Source organism: Delphinapterus leucas, chromosome 15 (assembly GCF_059928025.1).
Source record: "Delphinapterus leucas isolate spDelLeu-1000000601 "Yukka" chromosome 15, BTC_Dleu_Yukka2, whole genome shotgun sequence".
NCBI classification, from domain to species: domain Eukaryota; kingdom Metazoa; phylum Chordata; class Mammalia; order Artiodactyla; family Monodontidae; genus Delphinapterus; species Delphinapterus leucas.
The window spans coordinates 73,306,891-73,334,713 of NC_143143.1; the positions used below are offsets into that span (position 1 = coordinate 73,306,891).

At 37.7% G+C, this 27,823-nt stretch overlaps 1 protein-coding gene across 4 annotated transcripts in view; it reads left to right on the forward strand.

Annotated features, from left to right (window-relative positions):
* The window catches only part of STK4 (serine/threonine kinase 4), an 89,971-nt gene that overhangs the window by 32,828 nt on the left and 29,320 nt on the right, over positions 1-27,823 (forward strand). For all 4 annotated transcript variants that reach the window (XM_089896949.1, XM_022592314.2, XM_022592315.3 and 1 more), the window contains one exon: positions 17,938-18,095. In XM_089896949.1, the coding sequence (XP_089753075.1) occupies positions 17,938-18,095 (158 nt within the window). The remainder of the gene's footprint in view (positions 1-17,937; positions 18,096-27,823) is intronic.

Sequence of the window (27,823 nt, forward strand, 5' to 3'; positions counted from 1 at the left end):
GTTTTTTATATATAAATTATTTATTATACCCAAGAAGATAGACATTATAACTGTTAATAATCATTAATGATTAGGCACTTAATATCTACCAGGTACAGTGCTTAATCCTTTATAAGCATTTCATATATTTTAATCATTACAACCGTGATGTGTGGTGTTTTCATAGCCTGCCCCCGGCCTTTTACAGAAGCAGAAACTGAATTGCCAAGAGACTAGGTAACTTGCTCGTGATTACATAGTGAGTAACAGAAGAGCCAAGACCTGAAGCCAAATACGTTTGATTTCAAAGCTCATGCTCTTAACCGTTATATTATCCTGCTCCTCAGCAGAGCCCCTTTATTAAGTTGTTAAGGGACAGGACCAAGGCTCATGTTACAAGGGCATCTGATGGCAAGTCTCAGCTTGCAGTGTCCCTTGCTGGTTGTTTGAGTACCTAGCCTTGCTCTGTGTCTGCCCAGGATTTCCAGACACAAAGGGCACAAGGTTTTCAAAGGGAACCTGCCTCTGATGATTTTGTTACATCTGAGGGAGTATGTTTTGGTTGTGTATATCTGAATCTACCATAAAGAATCAGATTGCAGTTGGAGGGAGGGTTAGAGTGGGGTGTGATTTGATTGCTTTATGAGAGACCCCAAGAATACCTGTCAGAACCATAGAGGTAAACCATTGTCCACACTACTTTGAAAACCCGTGTCTGGATAAGCTGTCAGTTTGGGGATTTTGGAAGGCTTCTCCTGTTTGTCTGTGTCACTGGGTTTTTTTGCATTAGGACCGTAGAAGAACTTTGCCCTCACTATTTGAGAGGCACATTCCTGAGGTGACTTGAGAGGTTCTGTGTCAGTGTCAGGGTCCTTGTACTTTCTCTGGGCCGGCAGAGGGAGCTCTGTCATAGGTTATGAGTTTAAATGGTGTTCCCACTTGTGTCCACAAATCCCCTTTCTATGGAAGGCTTCATTCTAGATCAAGACTGTTATTTATTTATATTTTAACATCTATTTTAAGTAACCACAGCAGCACTAGGGCAATGTCTTTATTTTAGGTAGGAGATTGGATACCTCATACTTGGCAAAGTTCAAATAAGACTGAAGTCAGTTAGAACATCTCAAAATAGTTTAAACTTTTCCTTTCTCTTCCCACATTTCTCAGTAGACCATAACCAGAACTGATGTTTTCTTTCTGCAGCGTGGTACCACGCATATAGTTTCGAACCTATCATCAGCTAAAATGGCCCTAACAAAGTAATTGAATACATTTTAAAAAAAAAAACCTTAAAATTCTTGTGCAGAACTGACTTGGGAAAAGTTATTATTTTGTTGGTGGTTGTTGTTTTTGTTTTTTTGCGGTACGCAGGCCTCTCACTGTTGTGGCCTCTCCCGTTGCGGAGCACAGGCTCCGGTCGCGCAGGCTCAGCAGCCATGGCTCACGGGCCCAGCCGCTCCGCAGCATGTGGGATCTTCCCGGACCGGGGCACGAACCCATGTCCCCTGCATCGGCAGGCGAACTCTCAACCACTGCGCCACCAGGGAAGCCCGGGAAAAGTTATTTTATGTATCAAAATAAATATTAACGATGACAGTTTATAGCTTTTCTTGTGTAGCCTCTTTAGTTTTCGTTTAATTTATTTCCATGTTGACTATACAAGTCTGATGCTTACTTTGCGAGTAGCCTTTGCCCTTTTTCTTTTCTTTTTCTTTCTTTTTTTGTTATTGGTTTGCAGTGGTTCTTTATATGTTGGATACTAATTTTTTATTAGTTATGTGCATTGTAAATATTTTCTCCCAGCTTGTGACTTGCGCTTTTAATTTTTCAGGATATTTTCTTAGAAAGCAACTTTTGTTTTCATGAAGTCCCATTGGTCTGAATTTTCTTGTACTGTATGTTTTTTGTGCCTTCTTTAAAAATTCTTAATAATATATTAAAAAAATTTTTGTTTTATATTGGCGTATAATTGACTTACAATGTTGTGTTAGTTTCAGGTGTACAGCAAAGTGATTCAGTTATACATATAAATATATCTCTTCTTTTTCAGATTCTTTTCCCATATAGATTATTACAGAATATTGAGTAGAGTTCCCTGTGCTATACAGTAGGTCCTTGTTGATTATTTTATATATAGTAGTCCCAAACTCCTAATTTATCCCTGCTCCCTACCTTTTCCCTTTGGTAACCAAGAAATTCTTAATAATATTGTAATAAATTTATATGGTGATAGATATTTACTAGACTTATTGTGGTGATCATTTCATAATGTATGCAAATGTCAAATCATTATGTAATACACCTGAAGCTAACATAATATTGTATGTTGACAGCATTTCAATTAAAAAAAGAAATTCTTTCCTACCCAAATGTCTTAGAAACAGTCTCCTATTTTTTTTTCTAAAGGTTATAAAGTTTTACTGTTCACATTTAGGACTTTAATATATCAGGAATTTTTTTTTAGTTTACAGTATGAACTATAGTCATTTTATTCCTTCCATCTGAAAGACTCGCTTTCTCCCTCCATTCAGATCTTTGGTCCTGTTACCTTCTCAGGCCTTCCTTGACCATCTATCAAAAATAAATTCCCCTTCCCCTTTTTAATTCTTCTTTCAATACAGATTACTCTTGAAATTTATATCATTATTCTTCCATGTAAATTTTAGCATCGGGGGCTTCCCTGGTGGCTCAGTGGTTAAGAATCTGCCTGCCAATGCAGGGGACACGGGTTCGAGCCCTGGTCTGGGAAGATCCCACATGCCGCGGAGCAGCTAAGCCCGCGAGCCACAACTACTGAGCCCGTGTGCCACAACTACTGAAGACTGCGTGCCTAGAGCCTGTGCTCCACAACAAGAGAAGCCAGTGCAATGAGAAGCCAGCTCACTGCAACCAAGAGTAACCCCCACTCGCTGAAACTAGGGAAAGCCTGCGTGCAGCAATGAAGACCCAACGCAGCCAAAAATAAATAAAATAAATAAATTTATAAATTTTAGCATCGGTGTATCCAATTTTGTAAAATACCACTGGGATTTTGACTGAACTGCATTGAATACACAGATTAATTCGGCAGAATTGCCATCTTTATGATGTTAATTCTTTCTGTTCATGAACATGGTTTATCTTTCCATCTGTTTGGCTTATATCTTCTTTTTGTAGATAACTTTATAATTATATCTATAAAGATGTTTTAGATCTTTTGTTAAATTAATTTTTATGGATTTTTTTTGTTCTAATAGGTTTTCTAGAGTTTTTGTTTTTATGAAGACAGTCTGTGAATTAGTTTTTCCTTTTGATCTTTATACTTATATATTTTTTCTATCTTACTAAGACCTGCAATAATAGAGCTGGTAATGGACATTCTTGTCTTATTCCTTATCTTAAAGAAAATTCTTCTAGTAATTTACCATCAAGTTTGATTTTGTAGTAAGTTTGGTGTAGGTACCCATTATCAGGTCTATTTCTAGTTTAAGAGATGTCTTTTCTAATCAAAATTGTTGTTAAATTTTATTCTTTGATTTTTGAGTTGAACACTTAGCCGTTTAATTTTCTTGCTTACTAATGTATTCAGGTAACGTAATTTTTTCTCTAAGTTCAGTTTTCACTGCATCCCATAAGTTTCATATGTGGCACGTTGTAAATACTTTTTCCCAGCTTGTGATGCTTTGTGCTTATCACATATTTCTTTTTTAACCCATGAATTATTCAGAAGTGCTTTTTAAAAACCAAATTTTATGAATTTTTTTAACTTCTTATTTTTAGTTTTCAATTTCAGAGAATTGTGGCTAAAGAACACAGTCTGTGTGATACCGGTTTTTTTTTTTAAAGATTTTTTGATGTGGACCATTTAAAAAGTCTTTATTGAATTTGTTACAATATTGCTTCTGTTTTATGTTTTGGTTTTTTGGCTGCCAGGCATGTGGGATCTTAGCTCCCCAACCAGGGATCAAACCCACACCCCCTGCATTGGAAGGTGAAGTCTTAACCACTGGACCGCCAGGGAAGTCCCCGATACCAGTTTTTTGATGTTTTCTTGTGACATTTGTGGCCTAGTATGTCAGTAATTTTTAAGTGTTTGTGTGCCTTAGAATGTGTGTTTTCTAATTGTTTGTAGGAATCTATATATATACAGTAGATTTAGCTTGTTAATTGTCTTCAAATATAGCTATTCCCCACTAATTTTTGATACTTGATCTTTTGGTTTCTGAGGGAGATATGTTAAAATTGTTACTCTGTGGTTGTGATTTGTCAATTTTTGTTAATTTTGAGACTTATATTTTTGGGGGGAGGACTTTTATATTTTGAGGTTGCATTGTCTGATGCATATAGATTTAAAATTGTTAACTCTTCCTGGGAATTGTTCCTTTTATATTTGACTTTCACACCTTCCCTGAGATATGGGAAGTCCACCAGTTATGAGCTTCCTGCCATACAGAATGAGGAAGTTCAAGTTAAAAGTTCAGCGTCTTGTCTAAAGTCACCCTAGATGACAAACCTTTGACTTCTAGTCCTCATTGCTACTGTGGTGGAGGGCTTCGTGTTAAATGTTGTGAAAAGCCTGCCTTTCTTGTCTTTTGACACCTATTTCTAGGCTCTTCAAACCTAAGGCTTTTGTGATGTTGGTGTTTGGATTATCAAGACTCATAGCTGTGATAATACACAGACAAGGTTTTATAGCTAGGTAGATTGACTGAAGTATGATAATGCAAATGTGATAAAATGTTAACATTTGAGGAATCTGGGTGAAGGTTATCTGGATAGTCTTTGTAACATTGGAAGGTTTTGTATATCTGATATGTCAACATAAAACATTACATGATTTTTAATTCATGATTTTCAGCTTTTAGAAATAAACCTCAAGAGGCTAACTTGGGATAGTTCATAAATTTGAAAGAGTTTTACTTAAGAGTTGCCTCATAAAATAGTATCTTGAGGTTGTTCATTTTTACTGTTTCAGCTATTACATGTCATTAATATTGACAGAAATTTGTGCTTTAGAAAACCAAGCATATCACACAGGTTTAGGAAAATGTTAATTTTTTAAATTAGTAATCCTTTTATTGAAAAAAATTATATTGTTTCCATATTTTAAATTGAGGTATAGGTATTTTATAATGTGTTTCAAGTATACAGCAAAGTGATTCAGTTATATTAATTATTAATAATGTCATTCAAAGTAATATGTTGGACATTGAATATCATTAGTAGTGCTATGAAAATAATGAAATTTTGTACATATTGCCATCCATGTATTTTATATTAAATTATATGTGGGGTTTTTGTTGGTGTATTTTAATATGCAGAAAAATTATTTCACCATTTCATTATCAAGCGAACATTTTTTTTGAAAGGAAGAGAATTTCTCCTGTTTTAGTTGATCATTATCAAATAAGATATTTAGGAGCAAAAATGAGAACTTCTATAAGTAGAGAAAGAATCCAAGCTTTCAAAACATATTAAAAATATGTTGTCAAACTACATTATTATACTTTACTAATACTTTAAATATCAAGTGTCTTTGAAAACAACAAAAAAAGTTCTTTTTTCAGAGGCAGAGATAACAAAAAAATCCTGGAGCAACTGATCCCGAATTGCATAAATTTGTAGTTTAGCAGTTAAATGCTTTTGCCCCAAATGAGGAAATGACAAGCCAAAGGGTGGCCACTTAAAATATGTACCTCATCTACTAAAGATTTGACAGGCAACAGTTCTCCCTTCCAAGACTCATTGGCTATGATATGGTTTTCTTGTCCTCACTGCCTTCCCAAGAGATACATGGCAGCTGGTTCCTCCTCCTTATCTCACGGCTTATTAGGCCACCGGGGATGCAGAACTTGGACCACTGAGTTGAAAGATTGTTTCCACTGACTCAAGCCTTTTAAATTAGACTCAGTGAACTAAAGGGAGTGAGTGGATGATTTCTATTTCAAACTTAAATTTCTAATTGTATTCTAATGAATCTCTTTGAAATAGAATCTTAAAGCATCGTGGCATAATTAAGTTAGAGCAACTCAGAACCATGTTTTGGGTAAACTGCTGTGATAGTATTATGTGTTAAAAACGTTACGTATTTATAGTTTCCCAGAAAGTCCTAGGTCTCACGAAGGCACCTATTGTTCCTGTGAGTTTCCTCATGTTAAAACCAAAGTCCAGGATCTTGTTAAAATGATTTTATTTCAACACCATTGGTCAGATGCTAATTTCAGAGCTGTGTAAGATGGAAATTCTTGACTCACAGCCTATCTTCTTTCCACCTGCAGTTTTTTGAAGGGGACTGTTATAACAGTGACTCCGTTGTGTGTTCTCTATCTCATTCTCTCTAACTCAGATTATAACATTTGCAAGGACAGTTACTAGGACATAAAGTACTACAGGTATTTTAATGCTTCTTTTACTACAATAACCTTACTGTCTGATTTCAGATCCCCTCAGGATGTTTAAAACTATCATCAGAGAATATTAAGTGTCCATATACCTTTGCCACTCACCGTCAGCATCATATGAGAATTTCAGATAGCATTAGTGTGCTTATATGTACCAAAGCTAAAACTTAAAACGTAGTTTGGTTAGAAGCATATCTCTCAACAAGGGTAGGAGAAAGAAAAAGGAGTAGCGGAAGGAACATTAATTTTTGGAATCAGAGTCTTTGATTTGAAACTTGGCTCAGAATTTTATAAACTTTGTCAGCTTTGACAAGCTATTTCTTTTTTTTTTTTTTTCCCCCTTCGGTACGCGCACCTCTCACTGCCGCGGCCCCTCCCATTGCGGAGCACAGGCTATGGACGCGCAGGCCCAGCGGCCATGGCTCACGGGCCCAGCCGCTCCGCGGCATGTGGGATCCTCCCGGACCACGGCACGAACCCGCGTCCCCTGCGTCGGCAGGCGGACTCTCAACCACTGCGCCACCAGGGAAGCCCCAGCTATTTCCTGTTTTGAGCCTCAGTTTCCTATCCTGAAAAAGTGAAGCATAAAAGTTCCTATTTTGTCAGGTTGTTAAGATGATAGGAGATAGATATGGAAAACGCTTAGCATAGAAATGCTTAAAAATGGTAAGTGGGTTAGTAAGTATATAGTAAATAATGGGTCTTTTAGTGCATGACAGTGGTTTTTTTTCATTGGACCTAAAAATTCCTTCAACCTGAGCTACTTTTCTACATCCTAACTCCTTTTCTCTTGCTAGTCATGTTTTTTACTTTTTTTTAGTTTGTACCCTCCACTTCTTTGTCTAAGCCCTGGCATGAAGATGGTTGATCTAAAGGAAGGTCACTTGTCAGTTTCAGTAATGTTTTTAAAATGTGCCGAGGAGAGAGAGAGAGAGAGATTGATTCACGTTCCTTGGTAACAGGATAACACGTTTTGAGAATCTGTTAAGCAGTAGCTCAGAATATAAGATGGTAGATTATAAAGAAGGCTAGACTTTGAATCTACCTGAGCCTTCCTTTGTGAAGTTTCAAACTGTTATCTTAAAACTGTGAAATTTATTACTGACTGGATTTTTTTTTCCATCCCTGAAAGATAATCAGTGGGGTTCACTGTGCATTTATCAGAATCTCCCTCTAGGGTGGAATTTACAGCAGAAGAGCAGAGATCTTGATCCTCAGACTTTTCTCACAGTTGCACAGATAATTCAAGGTCATCCTGCCAGAGTGGAGGCTAAATCCTAATTGTTTGTGCAGTTTTTCTAATTATGTCCAGATGCTGGGCTCACTTTTATCTTTGGAAACGGTTAACATTCTTGATTCTTTTGGGATAAGCCAAGAAGCACAGACATGTGGTGCCTGAAAATTCATTCAAACCACCTGCCAGACCACATGTTAGGATATGAAAGTACCAGATCTCAGTGTGACATGGCTGAAAGGCTCAAGGCCTGTCTTTTGAGGAAGATAAGGTGCTGCTCCATTAGAGTTAAATTGGTAAAAGGAGAGCCAAGAATAGCCATGGGGGAAATCTATTTTCCAAAAGAGAGCAGTAGCGTGGTAGTGATGAAGAATAAAGGAAAAAGTCCAAAAGATATACTTTGGCTCTTATACCTAAGAAGCAGATAAATCGGTTTTGATCAGTTAGGGGAATATATTTTTCTGGTGCTCTAAGCTGTTCTGACCTGCTTACTCTTGCTCAGCAAGAAAATGGAGATACATTTTGATGAATTTAAATGAGTCCCAAAGAAAAAGTAGATGATTCTCTTAAGTGTTTATGCTCTAAAAAAAATATCAGCTTGGAACTAGTATTTGTTAAAAATAAATATTTAATACCCACCAAAAAGTATTTATTAGGTAGTCACTATGTGTCATTACTGTGTAGTGTACAAAAACCAAATGACACGTTTACTGCTGACCAGGAATTTGTTGATTAAAAGGGGAAGATGACATTTGTCATTATCTAATATGTATGGAGTGCCTACTGTACTATTACCGTTCTTTCTAATTCCTTACATGCCTGGAACATTACTCCGGGTGCCTCAGATAGTGGTATTTGATGTTGACATAACTTAGTTGAGGAGATAGGGCCTCTACATATAAAGGTGGTAATATAATAATAAGACAAATGCTGGGTAAGTGGTTCAGAAAAATGTTGAAAGATTTGTGAGAACTTAGATATATAGAAAAGCTGGGGACGATATTCCAGGCAGGTACAGAGTCAGAAAGGAGGGGATATATGTTGAACATTCAGTTTGGCTGAAGTGGGTGTTGACCAGATACTGGAGGACCTTGAATGCCAAAGTAAGAAGTTTGAACTTGACTTTGTTGGTAATAGGGTAATAGAAAGACATTTTGATCAGAAAAGTGATGTAACAAAGTGGTTTTTTAGGACAGTCAGTTGGATGATATGGAGTTTGAAAAGACTGGAAACAGTGAGGCCAATTAGGAAATTGTTGCAATAACCAAGGTATGGATCGTTCTCACCGGTAAACCTTTTGTATATCTTTTTAGGTGTGCTGCCTCTATTGCTCTAGTTAGTAACCCCTTGAAATCTGGATTTAGATCTCTTCGAATAGACATATGGAAGCACACTAGACTTAAAGATCCAGAGCTTCATTGCCCAGAAGTCAAGTCAGTTTACACAGAGGCAGAGTTACCAAAACTGGTTCCTGGAAGAGTTATTCAAAAGTTAGACTCTGGGGAACCTTATAACTTACGGTTCTGGCAATTCTTAGTGGTTTCAAAGAACATTCAAAGGAATATTTATGGCCACATACAGAAACTTGAATGGTAACTTGTGTAATTAAATGAATTAATACATGTAAAGCACTTAGATGCCCAGTCACAAAACCAAAACCAAAAACCACACACATAATAAATGTTAGATTAAAAAACAAAACAAACAACCTTATGATAAGGTGTATTATTCCAAGCCAGAAGAAAACATGTGAGAGATTATTTGAATTGTTTTCTTGCAAGTATTCATGCTTGAAACAGAGAAGAAAATGTAGGCTTTTCCGAGTTCTCTACTTTGAACAGGTAGAAAAGAGTTATTGTAGAAATTAAGGAAAGAGTAGGTTGACCATTGTGGTTTACTTGGTGACAGTCTTGAAAATGAACATTTAAAATGGAAGGGCATAAAGTTTAATGTCTAGTGGTTGGTCATTCCAAAGGAAAAGATGGGCCTCAGTCTTTGGTCAAGCTCCTGGCCAATTATGACTACCTTGGCATTGTGTTATAATCCAGAAATAAAAGTAAATAGTAGAGAAAAGGGATCTTTCTGTTTTTTAAAAAAAATTTATTGAAACATAATTCACTCGTTTAAAACATACAATTCAGTGTTTTTTAGTATATTTATGGAGTTATGCAACCATCACCACAGTCTAATTTTTTTAATTTATTATTTTTAATTGAGATATAATTCACCTATAAAATTCACCATTTTAAGGTACAATTCTGTGGTTTTTAAAAATATATTAGCAGGATTGTGCAATCATAACCACTGTCAAATTCCAGACATTTTCATCATCCCCCAAATAAACCACAATCCTGTTAGCAGTCACTTCTCATTACCCTTTCCTCCATCCCCAGGCAGCCATTAACATGCTTTCTGTCTCTAAGGATTTGCCTATTCTGAACATTTTATATAAATGGAATCATATAAAATGTTGTCTTTGTATTTGGCTTCTTTCACTTAGTTTAATGTTTTCAAGGTTCATCAGTGTTACAGCATATATCAGTACTTCATTTCTTTTTATGGCTGAATAATATTCCATTGTAAGGATATACCCGATTTGTTTACTATCTAGTTTTAGAACTTAAAAAAAAAATTATTTATTTGGCTGCACCAGGTCTTAGTCGCGGCACACGGGATCTTCGTTTGCGGTGCATGGGCTTCTCTCTAGTTGTGGCACGTGGGCTCAGTAGTTGTGGCATACGGGCTCTAGAGTGCACGGGCTCAGCAGTTGTTGCGTGTGGGCTTAGTTGCCCCACGGCATGTGGGATCTTAGTTCCCCGACCAGGGATTGAACCCACGTCCCCTGCATTGGAAACCGGATTCTTAACCACTGGACCACCAGGGAAGTCCCACATAGCATTCTTCAAAGAAAAATAAATATAAGATACAGTTGCTTATGAATTTGCCCCTTTGTGGACTTTGACAGATTGTCCATTTAGCTTGCCAGATGCTGCTTACAAAGAACGGGCCAGTCATAGTACAGGAATTCATGCATTTCCTGCATCAGATAAAAGAATCAGAGCAAGACATGGTGTTTTCAAAGTTCGACTTTTCTGCTGAGTTCATTCTCCCAACGGCTTCAGGTTTCTGGTATTATCATTCAGTGGAACATCTTCATTTCCTGGGATATGTCTGAAAAAAAATACCCTGGCTCACATTGAAACAGAAAGCCCACCAGCCAGCAGAAGCCCTGGGGACAGCATTGCCTTTAGTCAGCTGGGAATGATTCTCTCACACTTTTCAGCACCGCTTGATGGTCTCGCTCAGGAGTGCCGAAAGAAGAGTCCCAGGGATAAGGTTACTGGGAAAATTTCATTCCCCTAGTCTTTCTATGCTCAACCTAACGGCAGTTCGGATATGTCAAGAATTCTCATTTTGATTTTAGACAAATTGCAATATGAAAGGCAGCTCGCCAGCCTTAAAGCCTGATGATCAGGGTTCAGATCCTATCCTCGTATAACCGTAAGCAAATTTCTCATCTAGAAAGTGGAAATAATAGTACATACCTCAAAAGATGGGAGGATGAAACGAAATGAAACATTGTGTAGCACTTGGTAAGTGCCAACAAGCACAGATCCTCCTCCTTCCTACTTTATTTACATGGTGTTCATGATGTGTGGATGGCAACATCCTGTGGAAGCATCTGGTAGAAAACCTGAAACTTAGAAAGTATTTAATCAATGTTAGTTGAATTTGAAACCTGAGTTCCTAAAGACTGGAACTCTTTTTGTAGATATAGGTTGGTGTGTGTGGGTGTGATGGAGAGAGATTGAGACAGATCTCAGATACTGTATCAGTTAGTTTTTTCTATGTAGCAAACCATCTCAAAACCTAGTGGTCAGGGACTTCCTTGGTGGTGCAGTGGTTAGGAATCCGCCTGCCAATGCAGGGGACACGGGTTCGAGCCCTCCTCTAGGAAGTGGAGCAACTAAACCTGTGCGCCACAGCTACTGAGCCTGCGCTCTAGAGCCCGCAAGCCACAGCTACTGAGCCTGCATGCCACAACTGCTGAAACCTGCGTGCCTAGAGCCCATGCTCTGCAACAAGAGAAGCCACCGCAATGAGAAGCCTGTGCACAGCAACGAAGACCCAAAACAGCCAAAAATAAATAAATAAGTAAATTAAAAAAAAACCAAACTAGTGGTCAGCTGGAGCTGGCTGACTCCTGAAGGCCTCAGCTAAGACCACCTGGTCAAGGCCTCTCTCCACATAGTATTCTGCCATCTAGCATGCCCACTAGGTTTATTTACATGGTAATAGGATGTGCAAGCACTTTTCAAGTCCCTGCTTGCAATAAATTTGCTATTGCAGTGGCCATAGCAAGTCACACGGCCAGGCCTAGAGTCACTGTGGGAGGGCACTAGTAAAGGGCGAGGATACCAAGGCCACTTGGAATTATAGAGGCCGTTTTTGCAAATATGCTATTGTAGATACTAATTGTGATAGTAATGCAGATCTGTTTACTGAAAATTATTATCAGTCTATAAAGTCAAACTGTGAACAGGTGCTCTAATTAATTACAGTGTTATTAAGAAAATGTAGGTCACAATAGAAGTGCTGTTTCCTCCAATAAATTAAGTACAGTGGTGAAGGGCCCTCACATATAAGGAATCATTGTGGTGTAAACAGGTAACTTCTGGAATCACTAAATACAGGGATCAAAAATACACCTGTTATTGAATATATGTTGTTTCTTGCCAGTTGAGGTGTCTTCCCCTCTCAGTTGATTCATTCATTTCTTCAGCTTTAGTTATATAAAACATTTTAATAACCTACATCTATTGATGATATTTTTATTACAGTTTTGGGCCAAGGAGAATTTAGTCGCCTCTTCCATCTATTTTTAAAAAGCCCCCCAAACACCACTAACAACAACAGAAAGAAACTCAAAGAATCAGAGGCAGTCTTGTCACAAATATTTGTTGAGTAGGTCTGGTCTTTGGTTTATGTCCACGCACATCTAATTTCTGGCATATTTTAGATTAGAGACGATCAAGTGTCATCATCCCTCTGGAGTAAGAATTCCTTTTGAATGTTTATCAGTACCTAGGCAGGAATATGTTGTCATAAGCCACTGTCAAGTGATAGTATCATGGAACTTTCACAGCTGCAATGGGACACTAGAAATAATATGGCCCATGGCTTCTTTTTTAGATTGGAACCTGTGGTTTAATCAAGATCATATAGTCAGGACCAGAATCTAGATCTTTGAACCCCAGGTTAGGGATTTTTGTAGGGTATTGTGCTGCCTCCAAAATCAGTTTTAGCTATTCTGTAATCCTGTACACGCAACCATTTAACTAATCATTTCACTGTAATTAAGTTTCTTGTATGTGTGTCCATTTTACTCCTGCGTTATACCTGAATGTGTGATTAGATTAAAAACTTCTCTTATTACAAAATTCACTATAGTTTTGGGAACATTGATTTCTGATAAATATTAGGTATAATCAGGCCCCTGATATTGATATCAAAAGGTGAAACGAAAGGCATTTTAGATAGAGTTTCTTATTTGTGACCCTTAGTTGTTGAGAGGGACAAAGAATATTAGGTATTTTAACTCCAAAAATATTAGAGATCTTTAAGTGAGTTGCAAAGGGCTGTTGTTATCAAATATAGAGGAATTCAAATATGTAGAAAGCAGATGTTCTCATTTTCTCATCTAAACAGTGATAGAAATTAGACAAAGAATTATACTCTAGCTTAAGAGATGTTTCTTTGATCTTTATGACATAGTTTAGATTTAGACCATAGAAATGTTATTGTTAGTGTTTCATCTCCAGTTTAAAGACTTGAATTTCTAAAATCCACCTATATTGCAACTGAAGGGAATTACTGAGGCATCATAGAAGTATATTGTACCAATTATACAATTTTTATTGTTGGATATGATTTTTTTTTTAAATTATGTCTTTATGGTTTTTGTAACAGTTCCACAGAAGAAAATATTTTAAATTATCTGTTATTTCTCTCCAGAAGTTACCATTTTTATTGATGAACACATTTCAGTCATTTCTTTGTGCATTTATAGAGAAGGCTGTGTAAACGGACATGAAATGACAGAAGTAATGAGGAGAGATTGATGCATGATATATACAACTTACCCTCAAATATTGTGTGTATCTTCAAAAAAAGGAGATATTCTGTTTTGTGTGTATTTCCTAAGAAAGAGGATAAAGTTGTCCCTTGGTATAGGTGGGGGATTGTTTCCAGGACCCACCACGGGTGCCAAAATCCACAGATGCTCGCAGATGCTCAAGTCCCTTATGTGAAGCAGCATAGTATTTGCATATAACCTTCACATGTCTTCCTGTATACTTTAAATCATCTCTAGATTACTTATAATACCTAATACAATGTAAATGTTATGTAAATAGTTGTAAATATCATGTAAATGACATGTAAATAGTTGCTGGCTTGGAGCAAATTCTAGTTTTGCTTTTTGGAACTTTCTGGATTTTTTTTTTTTTTAATATTTTTGAGTCCTGGTTGGTTGAATCCACAGATGAGGAACCTGCAGATACAGAGTCAACTGTACCCTCTTTTATTACCACAGTACAGTTGTCAGGTGGTGATTTTTCTAAAGAAGGGCTTTTCCCTTCTCTCCTAATCCCCTTCACTTTTAGATTATTACTCTGAGCTCATGGACTCTTTTTTTATTCAGTGTTTTTTGTTTTGTTTTGTTTTGTTTTTGATGCTCAGTGTCCCAAAATTTACCGGTGGGAGCCTCTCAAGGTGGCTTCTGTGTCCTGTTGATATGTCCGTGTCAGTTTGTGAGTACTTGTTTTTTTTGGCACAAAAAGATGTTCCAGGCTCACTTTGTACTTTTCCTGCCCTAGACCTGGAATCAGCTATTTCTCTTAAGAAGGCTTAGCTCCTTGTGCTGGGGAATGGTATTTGGAAACCAAAATCTGAGTGCTCATTGCTAATGGGGTAGCCATCGCTTCAAGACCTTTTAATAAAAAAAGCTCAGCAAAAATTTTTTTAATAAATCATGAGTTCATGTTAATACCTCGGTTTAAATTCAACACACCAGCATTTTTTGTACCTTCCTCAGTTTCATATTTTGATAATTAAATATTGCCAGATCCCCTTCATAGGGCTTGTACTACTTTGCATCCAAATTCAGCAACGTATGAGAGTGCCTGTGTTGCCACAACCTTACCAGCAGATAGGGTATTATCAAGCTTTTGACTTTTGCCAAATTGAAATGTAAGAAATCGCATCTCCAAGTAATTTTGATTTGAATTTCTCTCATGAGTGAACCTACATGTTTTTTTCATGTTTAAGGACTAATTGGGTATCTTTTTGTGTATACTATCTTTAGCCCATGTTTCTACCTTTTTTTGGGTCTTCTTTTCCTTAATTTTTGGAATTCTTTATATATTTGGGAGCTTATCTTCCTAAGATATAAAGAACTCAAATTTATTTTTAAAAGAAAATTATTTTAAAACCTTTATGGTTACTTGTTGCCAATGTTCGAGTTCGTCATTTGTCTTTCATCTTGGCTTATAGTGAATGTGTGCTTAATTTTTATTTTTTAATTTATTTTATTTTTGGCCGTGCGTCAGGTCTTAGTTGCGGCAGATGGGATCTTCGTTGAGGCATGCATGATCTTCCGTTGCGGTGTGCGGGCTCTTCCTTGTGGTGCGTGGGCTTCTCTCTAGTTGTGGCGCACAGGCTTAGTTGCCCTGCGGCATGTGGGATCTTAGTTCCCCGACCACGGTTCAAACCCGTGTCCCCTGCATTGGAAGGTGGATTCTTAACCACTGGACCACCAGGGAAGTCCCTATTTGTGCTTATTAATTTTTAAAAATCTGTGATATTTCCTTCACACAAAGAAAACATCCTTTTTTTTTTTTTAATTGCATCTGGGTTTTTGTCATGGTATGTTAAAAAGCCTTTTTCCTCATTCAGGTTTTAAATGCATTGCATTCACACATGTTTTCTTCTAGTACTTATGGTTTCCATTTTTACAATTAGAGCTCTTATCCATTTGGAGTTTTCCTGGTCGAAGGTATGAGGTGTGGATACAATTTAATCTTTTTTCAAACAGCTATCCAGTTGTTTGGATATCCATTTGGGCTTTCTACTTTGTTTCTAGACTTTCTATTCTCTTCAGCTGGTCTGAACCTAGTATCTGGTCCGGATTTGTTTTATGGCTGCACCGTGTGGCATCTTAGTTCCCCAACCAGGGATCGAATCCACACCCACTGCATTGGGAGCGTGAAGTCTTAACCACTGGACTGCCAGGGAAGTCGCAGAATATTTTGTATAAAAGTACACTGCGTACTGCATATTTCAGCCATCTATAGCACGGTCACAGCTGCTGGGCTCAGGAGGCCCTCCAAACACCACTTTTGATGTGTAGGATTATGGGTAGGCTTGCTACAGAGTTGTCTCCGAGCCAACCTTCTCCTCTGGTGGTCCCAGAGGAAGGCACTGATCAAAAGGACTTTCCATCCGAACTTGTCAGGAAATCCAAAACACCCCCATTTTTACAAGTTTTATTTTGTTGCATTTCCTTCAGAACTGTATTATGAAATAATACCTTAAATTTAATTTAAAAAGTAAACAAAATAAGCGTGAAAAGCACTTAACATCATACCTAGAACAGACAAAACAAAACAGACATTCAGCACATAATTGTTAACTGGTCCTAGCAAATATTGTGTTTGATCCCTAATAAATGAGGGGGCAACAGTGAAGTAAGCTATTGGCAGCATCTGGAAGTGGGCAAATCTGAGATTGGCTGCTGTTGAACTTGGCAGTGGTGATGGTGAGTAAGATGACAAATATCTGAGAGGCAGTCAGGACGCTGGCTTGAAACTGGGACTAGGCAGATGTCAAGAGATAAGACTGCCTGGAACAAGGGTTCTTGGAGAGGAAACACTTGCTGTTCTTTATCTCCTGGACCGTTACCCGTTCACTTCTTAAGGCTCTGAACCTTCTGGTTTTTTTTTCTGGTTACTGGGGGAAAAGGCAGTATAAATCCACATGTTCATGCAAAGTACTGAAAAAAAAACTTCTGTACTTCCCAGTATAAGACTGCCGTGAAATAGGTGCATTCAGCTAACTAGGTTTTTAAGTCATGCCAGGTAAAGTTATTCTTTCGGTGATTGTTACTAGTTCTAACTAGTAACTGCTGTATTCTGCTCTCATATGGTAGCTGCTGTTACATAACTACTGATTCTGCTCTGCTATATAGCTACCCTGCTATGTGACTGCTAACCTAAGCCCTTCTACCAGTCTTCCCTGACCACCCATCTTGCAAGATTTCTTCATCTCCTGGGCACATGTAACTCTTACAATCAGTTCTATCTGTTTAATATTTATCCTATACTGTCTTATTTTAAAAAATATTTAAAAGAATTAAATAAAATCACCTATAATCCTACTATCAGAGACAAATCCTGTTAACATTTTGGTCTATTTTTTTCTAGTCTTTTTTTTTTCTCCTATGTGTATGGTTTTACAGAGTTGAGATTGTACTGTATATATAATATCTTATTTTTTCTCCTTTATCATAAACCATTTGTAAATAGTATTTTAAAAGTTATACAGGGCTTCCCTGGTGGCGCAGTGGTTGAGAGTCCGCCTGCTGATGCAGGGGACGCAGGTTCGTGCCCCGGTCCGGGAAGATCCCACATGCCGCGGAGCGGCTGGGCCCGTGAGCCATGGCCCCTGAGCCTGCGTGTCCGAAGCCTGTGCTCCGCAACGGGAGAGGCCACAACAGTGAAAGGCCCGCGTACCGCAAAAAAAAAAAAAAAAAAAAAAGTTATATAATATTTCATGGAGTGGGTTGTGATTTACTTAGATTTTCTTTTTCATGCCTATTTTTCTCGTTAGTCAAATTAGATTATGATTTTGCCAAGGGAAATCAATCACTATGATATCATCCCCCCTTCCTGACTCTAATTCCTATAGAGCATATTATATATGTAAATGATTAATAAATATTTTGGCTTGCTTCTCAGTTTTCAGTCTAAATGTTATAGGAACTCTTTGCTATAGGGGATCCAAAAAGTATTACTTGTAGCTGATGTAGAGTTATTGCATCACCAAGTCTTCCCATTTAGAAGAAGGGACCCTGGGGGGGGCTATGAATCCTCTGAAATTCTATGAAAAGTATTTTGAGTGAGCATTTGTGCTTTTTCCTATAGTTTTCATTAGAATCTTGAAGGACTCTTTGTCTAACAAAAAGCCACTGATTCCATTCCATCCCATCTGGAGACAGATCCATTTACTAAACTTATCTGAAATCTGAGATACTGTATTTCACCTTTTGTTTTTCTTGGTTTTCAGGAAGGGATGAGACCATGCAGCCTGCAAGGCCATCTTTCCTTGAATACTTTGAACAAAAAGAAAAGGAAAATCAAATCAACAGCTTTGGCAAGAGTGTCCCTGGCCCACTGAAGAACTCTTCAGATTGGAAAGTTCCACAGGATGGAGACTATGAGTTCGTAAGTAGACTTGGAAGCAGATGGTCATGTCTGCGGGGGAAAGTTGTTTGAAATATCACACATCCAATTCTGTCGTTTCACTGAAAGTGCAAAGTGCTTGAGCATTTTATCGTGCAGCTCACAGCTCCTTTAAATGCACCTGGCGGCAGCTCCTGGGCTAAGAGCCTCAGGAGCCTGAGACAACATTTTGACTGACATTTGAGCTGTTCCGAGGGCCCCCAATTAATTAGTGGCATCTTTTTTGGTTTAATAATTATTTATTCACTTGCCATTTTTCCTTTTATTGAGTTTGAATTTGTTAATGGTAAAAGAAATATTTAGTCATCCAGTGAAGGTGCACTGTCTTTACTAGTTTATCTGGGATTGTGATTTTATATTTAAGAATTAGACTGGAGGGCCGTTAGTGCTATTTTGTAGTGTCTTTGTTGTTTGGCTAACCATTATCCTAATTTCAGTCTCTCTGAGAGGATTATTCTGGATTTTGTCCGAGGCTGGATATTACATAATTCCAAAGTTTCATAGGAAAAACAGGGTGTGTATTTCCTCTTTCTGCTGTGGAACATTTCTCCCTCAACCACGGACACTTGTTAATGTTCACAGAGATTTAATGTGTAGAGGCAGTAAAAAAAAAAAATGTGCAAAAAAAAAAAAGCTAAGGAGTCTGCATTCCTTTTCTAGAAAAGAATTTTCTCTTTAGGAGTATTTAATTTTTACACTCTTAAATTCTGTCATAATTCTGTTGTTTATAAGAACTTAGTTTGCACATTAGATTTGGATTTGGGGAGGCTTTCTAGTCCTGGCTTTCTCCTATCCTACTGACCAGTCTAGAGGAAATGATGTCATTCTTCCATAACATAGTTTCTGCTTTTGTTGAGTAACAGGAATGTCATAGTTTATACAACTAATGATAGAGATCTTTTGAGGACCAGAATAATTCACCTGAGGTTATTTAACCATTAGTCCCTGAACTAGGACCCAGGTTCATTTGTTTTATTATGTTTGTTCACTCATTTACTTATTAGCTCTTTGAGTGCCAGTATGTGCTTGACCCTCTTCTAGGGATATAGTAGTGAACAGAACAGTCAAAAACTCATCCCTCTTGGAGGTTTCATTTTAGAAGAAGGAAAATAAGGAAGTAAAATATTTAGTGTGTCAGATAGTGGTAAGTGTTGTAGCAAGTTTGAAGCAGGAAAAGGAGATTGGTGGGGAAGGGAAGGAGAGGGAGAGGGAGGGAATGTGTGTGTGTGTAAATGTGTAGCAATTTAAAATAACGAGTTAAGGACGTTCTCATTGGTAAGAAGATGAGAGAGTGAACTTCGTGACTACCCAGAGAAAGAGCTTTTCAGGCAGCTGGAGTAGCAAATGTAAAGGTCCCGAGGCAGGAACTTGCTTAGTGTGTTTGCAGAACAGTGAAGTGAATAGTATGTTTGGAATGGCATCAAGGGGATGTGTTGTAGCAGGAAATGAGATCAGAGATGTAATGGGGAGTCAGACAACGTTAGGGCTTTTGTGTAATAATAAGGACTTTAGCTTTTAGTCTGAGTGAAATGGAAAGCTACTGGCAAGATGTGACTTGATCCTACTTACGTTTTGAAAACATTATATTGGTTGCTATATTAATGCACTACAGGAAGACTAGATTTTGTGAACACAGGTGTAGTGTTGTTACCTACTATACAGAAGAGGCCAAATATGGGGCACGTCTGCTGCCATTCCTCTCTTCTAGGTCTTTGGCATTCATATTTTCCACTGAGTCAGGATTCACCTTCAGAATCCTTCTTAACACAGTGTTCCAGGCCGACACTGTTAATCAGAGTAGACTCAGAGATTCGAATCTTCATGTTTGCGATTCCATGTTGCCTCTGTAGTTGTCGTGGACATCTTTGTAAGGACTGATTTTCTCAGTTTAGTGAGTCTTTAGGTAAAGATGAAACAACTTCTGGGTACCAAATCACATCACCATTGTGATAGAATGCTTAAGAATCCTCAAATCTGTATTCCCAGGTCTAGTTAATGATCCTGAGATTCCAGTCACTTTAAGCTAATCATTAATTTGGGATCAGCAGTTCCAGTGTTTGAAGAATTCACTTCTCTCTGCCATAGCCTTCCCATACTAAGATCATTGCCAGAGAACTTATTTTGATAGGCAAGCTACTTATGCAAAGGGACTTTAGTAGGTCTATTAGAGAGAGAGCTTTTTATCTGGGAAGGAGATGACTGTTGGAGGGAGTGGGCCCATGAGCACAGTGACTAGGTTAGCACATTGCCCAACCTGTATTATTCCTGGCTGGTGCAGGAGAAAGGTCCTGAGACTTATCAGAGGTTATAAACTGGCATCATCCAGCCCACACACCTTTTTTGTGTATCCTACACAGTGTTTAAAAGTTTTAAATTAGTTGCCTGTGTTTAAAACTTGAGAGCTTCTACATGAAATGTCGGAACTCTAGCTTATTTTGAAAGCTTGGAAGAGCTGAATATAAAAGACCTGCATTTTTGGTTGATGGCTGTCTGGAGCTGAGTAGCAGCTGCCCTCTTCGGGTCTGACCTCTCTAGTTCTCCTCAAGATCTGATCGACTTCACTCACTTGTATTAAGCATCTAACCTGTCTGGCATTTTTAGGACATTTGATCTGGGGACTCGTGCTCTAAATCATTTGGATTTGTATATGTCCACAGTGTGTCTGAGCCAACCCATCCTGACATATAAAATTTTATTCTAATTTTACCTTGAAAATTTCAGGAGAATTTATTTTAAAATTCTCTTTTAAGAGAATTTCAAGATAAACAATGAAAGACAGTTGAGGTGGAGTATATACGAGCTACTACACCAAAAAGTTCCGAAGAGCAGATGAAAACTATTTTTAATGCCTTGATATTCTTGCTGTATCACCTTCATCCCAAATCAAGCATTTAAAATAATAGTCTCAAAGAGTGTTTCCCAAAGTGTGATTCCCAGGCCAGCAGTGTCAGCATCACCTAGAAACCTGTTGGAAATGGTTTCTCAGGCCCCACCTGAGACACACTAAATCAGAATCTCTGGAGACAGTGCCCAGTAATCTGTGTTTTAACTTACCTTATGCATGATCCTAACCTGCTAAATTCACATAAATTTCTTCTTTCTTTCCTGTTAGGTACTATAGAAATTCTAAAATCACATGTATTCATATTTTATTAACATTGCATGACTTTAAAATTTCCTTTTTACTCCCCTTTTGAGTCTCCTGTACTCTTATTGGAGGTACCAAAGCAGTACCTAAAATCAGGAAGATGTACATTTGAAAGTGACATCTGGCATAGAAAGAACCAGTTTGTTGAGTGAACAAAGTGTTCTGAGTAACCTCACTAAGCTTAAAGAAGGATGTGTGTCAGACTAGCCGTCCTGTTCCCCCCAACCGTCTCTTAGAGACTTTCTGATTTCCCAGCGGGCAGTATTTAGTTATAAAGAAGATATTCTCTTTCTTCCTGTGAAGGCAATTGCTATTTGGAAATGAAACTTTTTGCCCAAAATGGCAAATGGGAAGTAATTAAATCATCAACAGTGGCAGAACTTGATACTGACAAAAAACTTCATATTTTCATCGGAAACTGAATTCTTGTTGCATTTCTAAAATTGAATTGCCTTATTTGCCAAATTGAAAAAGCAACAAAGATTTCCTTTAATTTTTGAGGCATATTAAAGTGTAAATAAAAAGTGCTTGCAAATGCAATATTCTCTCCAATTAGTATTTCACAGTCTATAAACAGATGCATTTTTGGAAATGAATGTTGCTTTTATGAGAATTCAAACACTCCCGTTTTGCCATCGTAAAGCCACAAAAAGCTGTCAACTTAAACCCAGTTTGGCTCATAGATCTTCCAAAAACACACTGTAATATTTTCGTCTAAGAAGGCTTAGTACCAAGAGGGTGAACAAGACAGACAAGACCCAGGCTCTCCTGGAGTTGACTGTGGTGAGGAAAACAGACCTTAAGTCAGGTAATATACCAGTTCAGGTAATAGTGGCTATTTAAAAAAAAAGCACAGTAAGAGATAGTGTGAGAGAAGGCCTTGCAGAGCGATGGGACATTCAGCAAGACCTGAATAAAGAGGGGAAGCCAGGCATGGGAAGGTGGAGGGAAGAAGTACAAAGTCTGAAGCAGGACACGGTGAGTGTATGTAAGGAGCAGAATGACACACAGGGTAGCAGTCCATCATAAACACATCAGTAATCCCAATACATGCGAGTGTATTAAAATCACCTGTTGAATGATGGAGACTCTGGATAAAAATAACAGTCAAAATTCAGCGAAATACTGTTTATAAGAGATATAGCTAAAAGAAAATATCGCCAAAAAGTTTAAAACAGAGGAATGGAAAAAGATACGCTAGGCAAATATTCCTAAAAGAAAGTCGGTGAAACAATATTAATATCAGATAAGACAGAATCCAAGACAAAGGAACATTACCTGGGAAAGGGGCATATTTTAAGTTGCTAAAAGGTGTGCTTGATCCAGAGGACAAAAGTCATGAACCTACACAAAGCATATATATCTATCCCAAACCAATAGAAATACAAGGAGCGACGAGAAAACTGCAGTCATAGTTGATGGCTTACATATTCTTCTCTCAAAATTTGACATTTCGGTTAGATAAAAAACCAAAACTAACACAATTAACACGGTTGATAAAACAGAAAATAGGAACACTTTTCAAATATTTGTGAAAATTTTAAAACATATATGGAATATTCACAAAATTTGACTGTGTTTTAAAGTGCTTGAAAAAAATCTCAGTACAGAAGTCATCCAGGCCACATTCACCAACTGTAATAAATAAAATTGGAAATTAACAAGAATAAAGTAGCCAAAGCCACTTTATTACACTTGGAAATGTAAAAGTATATTTCTAAGTAATTCTTGCTTTAAAGGTAAAATCAAAACAGAAATTATAAAATGTTGAGAAATGAATTATAAGAACCGTACAAAATCCAGATCACTGTCACTTAAACCTGTGGGATGAAGCAAAAACGGTATTCATAGGAAGATTCATAGCCTTAATTGTATTTTCTCTTTAGAATACAAGAAAGATTGTAAATAAGACAAAAATAAAGGTAACAGCAGAATTTAATGAAATAGAAAACAAACAAAATTTGGGTCAGTAAAACCAAAAGTTGGTTCTTTGAAAGGAACCGACATTTGGCAGAATTGATCAAATTAAAAAGGAAGAAGATACCCTAAACTATAGTAGAGGAAAGGGGAGAGAATGTTACTAGAGATAGAACAATGTAAGAATGGGAAGAGAATATTATTGTTTAAAATTTTATATCATTATATTTGAGAACCTAGATAACTAGATGTTTAAACATTATACCATAGTTAGTTCCTATATGGAAGTGTAATTGCATAAAAATATCCAAGATACTTGTGAAAAAGAAGACAACGAGGTTGGATTTATATGTACAACACCACAGTAACGAAAGCATTGCGATATTGCCAGAAGAAAACACAGATCAATGGTAAGAGGATAGAGCTGAGAAATATACCTGTGTATATTATAGGAATTTATTATATAATAATGATAAAATGCAGAATAATGCAAGCTGTGTGATACCATTTGTGTAAATTTTTTTAAAACCGCAAACCATGCTACATATTTCTGTTACATACACATGCAACTGTATAGATAAAAAAGATAGGATATAAAACTACTTGAAAAGAGTCACTGCCTTTGAGAAGAACTTCAGTTTTAACTGTTTTTAAAGTGGGAATGTATTACAATATTAACATATTACTCGCTTAAATTAAAAAAAAATAGAGCGAGATATGTTTTTTTTTTAATTCTATCAATACTTAGATTTCCCTGGTTTTAGTCTAAATGGAATTAGCCAGAGCTTCTGTAGACCTAGATGAACCACAGTACTTTTCAATCTTACTAACTTTGCAAGGATTGCTGATTATCAGCTCTTGGTATATTAGGTTTTGGAGTAAGTTCCCTATTTATTCAAATAAAGTTGTCTCCAGATTTCTTATGACTTATTCTTTAAAAAGAGTTGGTAATAGCTGGCCCCCACTTACTAATTCAACCTCTGTACACTGAAGTCCTCTTTGTGTGAATAGCCAAGACTGTAAGATCCTTGACGGCTGGGATTTTTACTCATCTCTGTATTCCTAACACCTTGCAGTTGCCTAGCTTATTGTTAGTACATACTTTTCAGTTAAACTCAGAGGCAGTCTCTGGATTAATTCAACATATTTAGTCACTACCCTGAGAAAGTACATAGCGTAGCAGAAAAGACAATCAAATAATTTTGATACCTTGTGCTAATAATAGCTTACATTTATTGAGAACTTACTTTGTGCCAGGCATTGGTGTAAGATTCTTTAAGTATATTAGCTCAGTCCTTATAACCATCCCAGGAGGTAGGCAATATTATTGCCATTTTATGGATGAGAACACTGAGTCTTAAAGGGAGTAAGTACTTGAATAAAGTTATACAGATAGTAAATGGCACAGCAGGGATTTGGCTCTAGAGCCTAGACTCTTAACCACCTACACTTTATGGCCTCTCTCTAGGCTATTCTGGTAAATTCTGTCCATAAAGTACATATAAAAACGTGTAGTAGGAGCCCAGAAGAGAGAGCAAGAACTTCAGTACAAAGAACCCCAGGGGAGGCATCAAGAAGTCTCATTTGAAGTGTATTTTGGTTTTTTTTGTTTTTTTAAATTTAATTAATTAATTAATTTTTGGCTGCGTTGGGTCTTCGTTGCTGCGTGGGGGCTACTCTTGGTTAAAGTGCACGGGCTTCTCATTGCGGTGGCCTCTTTTGTTGTGGAGCATGGGCTTTAGCCGTGCAGGCTACAGTAGTTGTGGCACGCAGGCTCAGTAGTTGTGCCTCACGGGCTCTAGAGCGCAGGCTCAGTAGTTGTGGCGCATGGGCTTAGTTGCTCCGCAGCATGTGGGATCTTCCTGGACCAGGGCTCAAACCAATGTTCTCAACCACTGCGCCACCAGGGAAGCCCTTGAAGTGTGTTTTGAAAGATGAATAGGAATTCTCGAGCTAGAGAAGGAAGGAAAGGACATTGTAGGCACAGAGACAGAGAGAGGGAAGTGTGTGTGTGGAGGCATTAAGGGGTGTGGAATGGCCAGGAAGTCCTAAGTAATGGTGTTTGGAATCTAGGGGTGTGGGTGTGCAAGGAAGGGGGGAGGGGGCGATGGTGAGCCCTTCAGGTGAAGTAAATTAGTGCCCAGTGTGCCCTTATTTTGGGGGGGGGGAAATATTTAGTACACTTTTAGATTTTTCCTTGATGTATCAGAGAAATTAAAAATAGAATCCTAATGCAGCACAAAGAGCTAAGCTAACATCCCCCTGAAGTTGTGTGATAATGGGTCCATCAGGATATAAAACCACCGAACTGTTAACTCAAAATTAATTTGATAAAAGTAACAGAACCTGAACAAGATTGATTGTTTGGGTTGCGTGGATAGTTACAAGGCATTCAGATGGCTTTTTGTGGTAGGGAAGGATAAACTTTAGCACTGAGTTTTTCCCTGGAGGGAAAAAGCCTATGATTTTATGAGACTTTATCGTAACCATTCTTTCCTAGATCAGGGCTCCAAACAAGATTTATTTGGGGGCTTCCCTGGTGGCGCAGTGGTTGAGAGTCCGCCTGCCGTTGCATGGGACATGGGTTCGTTCCCCCGTCCCGGAAGATCCCACATGCAGCGGAGCGGCTGGGCCCGTGAGCCATGGCCGCTGAGCCTGTGCGTCCGGAGCCTGTGCTCTGCAACGGGAGAAGCCACAACAGTGAGAGGCCCGCGTACCGCAAAAAAAAAAAAAAAAAAAAAAAAAAAGATTTATTTGCGTTTTTATTATGAAGCTTTACTGAATTGTCAGGGCATAATCAATTACTCATTTTTCATTAGATGACACTTTTTGCTTTTGGCTGAACACTTTAGAAAGTAGACATTTGGTGGGAGATGAGAATTATTGCTACCTTATTTATAATTTAAACTCACGATTGATACGGTGGCAGAAATGTTTTATTTACTCATGTTTACATTAATACTCTTAAGGGTGCATCTTATGCTTTCAGGGAACCCAAGTATCTACAACTTGAAACTTTATCTGCCATTTTGTAGAAACAAAAGAAACACTCCCCAAACGTCTGTCTTTTATTGTCCATTTATTTCAAGATGGGTTTTAAAAATGCACATCCTTAAATATCCCAGCCTCCATTAGTAGGATAGATGTACTGAATTTCCCGTCACTCAGCTATAACAATCATCAACTCATGGCTATTTTTATTTTATCTAACCCTCCTCTTCTGCTGTCCACCACTCCTGCCACATGGTTATTCTGAAGCAAATCCCAGGCGTATTGCATTTTAAATATTTCCGTACATACCTACAAAAGAGTAAAGATCCCTTTACAAAAACATAACTACAGTACCATCATCATACCTTTAAAAATTAAGAATAATAATTCTTTAATCCCATAAAATACCTTGTGGATGTTCAGTTTTCCCCAGTCATCTCATGCTATTTTCTCATTTGCTTTCTGATTTTAGATATTGCTTTTTATTGTTTCACTTTATAATTATACAAACTAATTTGTTCCAAAGGCAAACTACAAAACAAAGTTATTCAGATTTGGCTTCTGTCCCTATTCCCTCTACTTTGTTTCCTCCTTGGGGGATTGGTGGGGGATCCGTGGGGGATTGGTTCCAGGAGCTGCAACACATGGCAAAATCGGAGGATGCTGAAGTCCCATAGTTGGCCCTCTATACCTGTGAGTTTTGCATCTGTGGATTCAGCCAACTGTGGATGATCCGTGGGGGGCCACCTGTATACAAATACATGTATGTTTGTACTCCCATTCATAGATAAGAAGTGTGCTATACACACTTTAATCTGCCTTTCTGTTTTCACTTAACTGTATGTCCTAGGAATCACTCCACAGCAGTATGTAGGGATATTCATTACTTTTTTTCCTGATGCTTAGTATTCTGTTGTGAAGATGTACAGTAGTTTATTCAGCCAGTCCTCTGTTGACAGACAAGCGGGTTGTTTGTAGTGGTTTTAAGGTTGATCACTTCATAAACCTATTCATAAACAGAGATTGAAACTTTTTATAATTGCTACCTTTGTTTTTTAACGTAGCTGTAGCCTTTCAGTTTTGAGAAGCAAGTTACATACTTTAAGTCTCTGTAGCTCTTTTTTATCTTTTTTGTAGCTATGTTGTCTTTTGTTTCACTAGCAATGAGTAGATTGATTCAGTGGTGTCCCTCTGCTACAATCTGGTGCTGCTTATATAAACTAGGCTCTGATTTAGTCGTAAACCCTGTGTCACAAGAGTGTGCGTAATCAGTGTCCCCGCAAACATTGTTAGATGCTCCAGGTATCCAAATGTTGCCAGGTTGGTATTAAGAACCAAAAGAGTCCCTGGAGGCCTGGGATTCCTAATTGCTGTAATCAGAACCTGAAATTTCTTAAGTTTGAATCTCATTACAGCTGAAGCCAGATTTGGGTCAGTTACTTTAATTTTGCTAAATTTGAAGTCAGAAAAGAAAAAGAAAAACAACTCTAAGTTTAGTATTATTTACTCATCATCAATCAGAAGCTTCCAAACCTTTTGAAATGTAAATTAGTTATTAATCTAGAAAGCAGAGTTTTCCATTTTCAGTTGAGGTGAGTGTAAATTATTTTTCTTACTGCCAAATGCACAGCCATGACATTGAATTGTGGTCTCA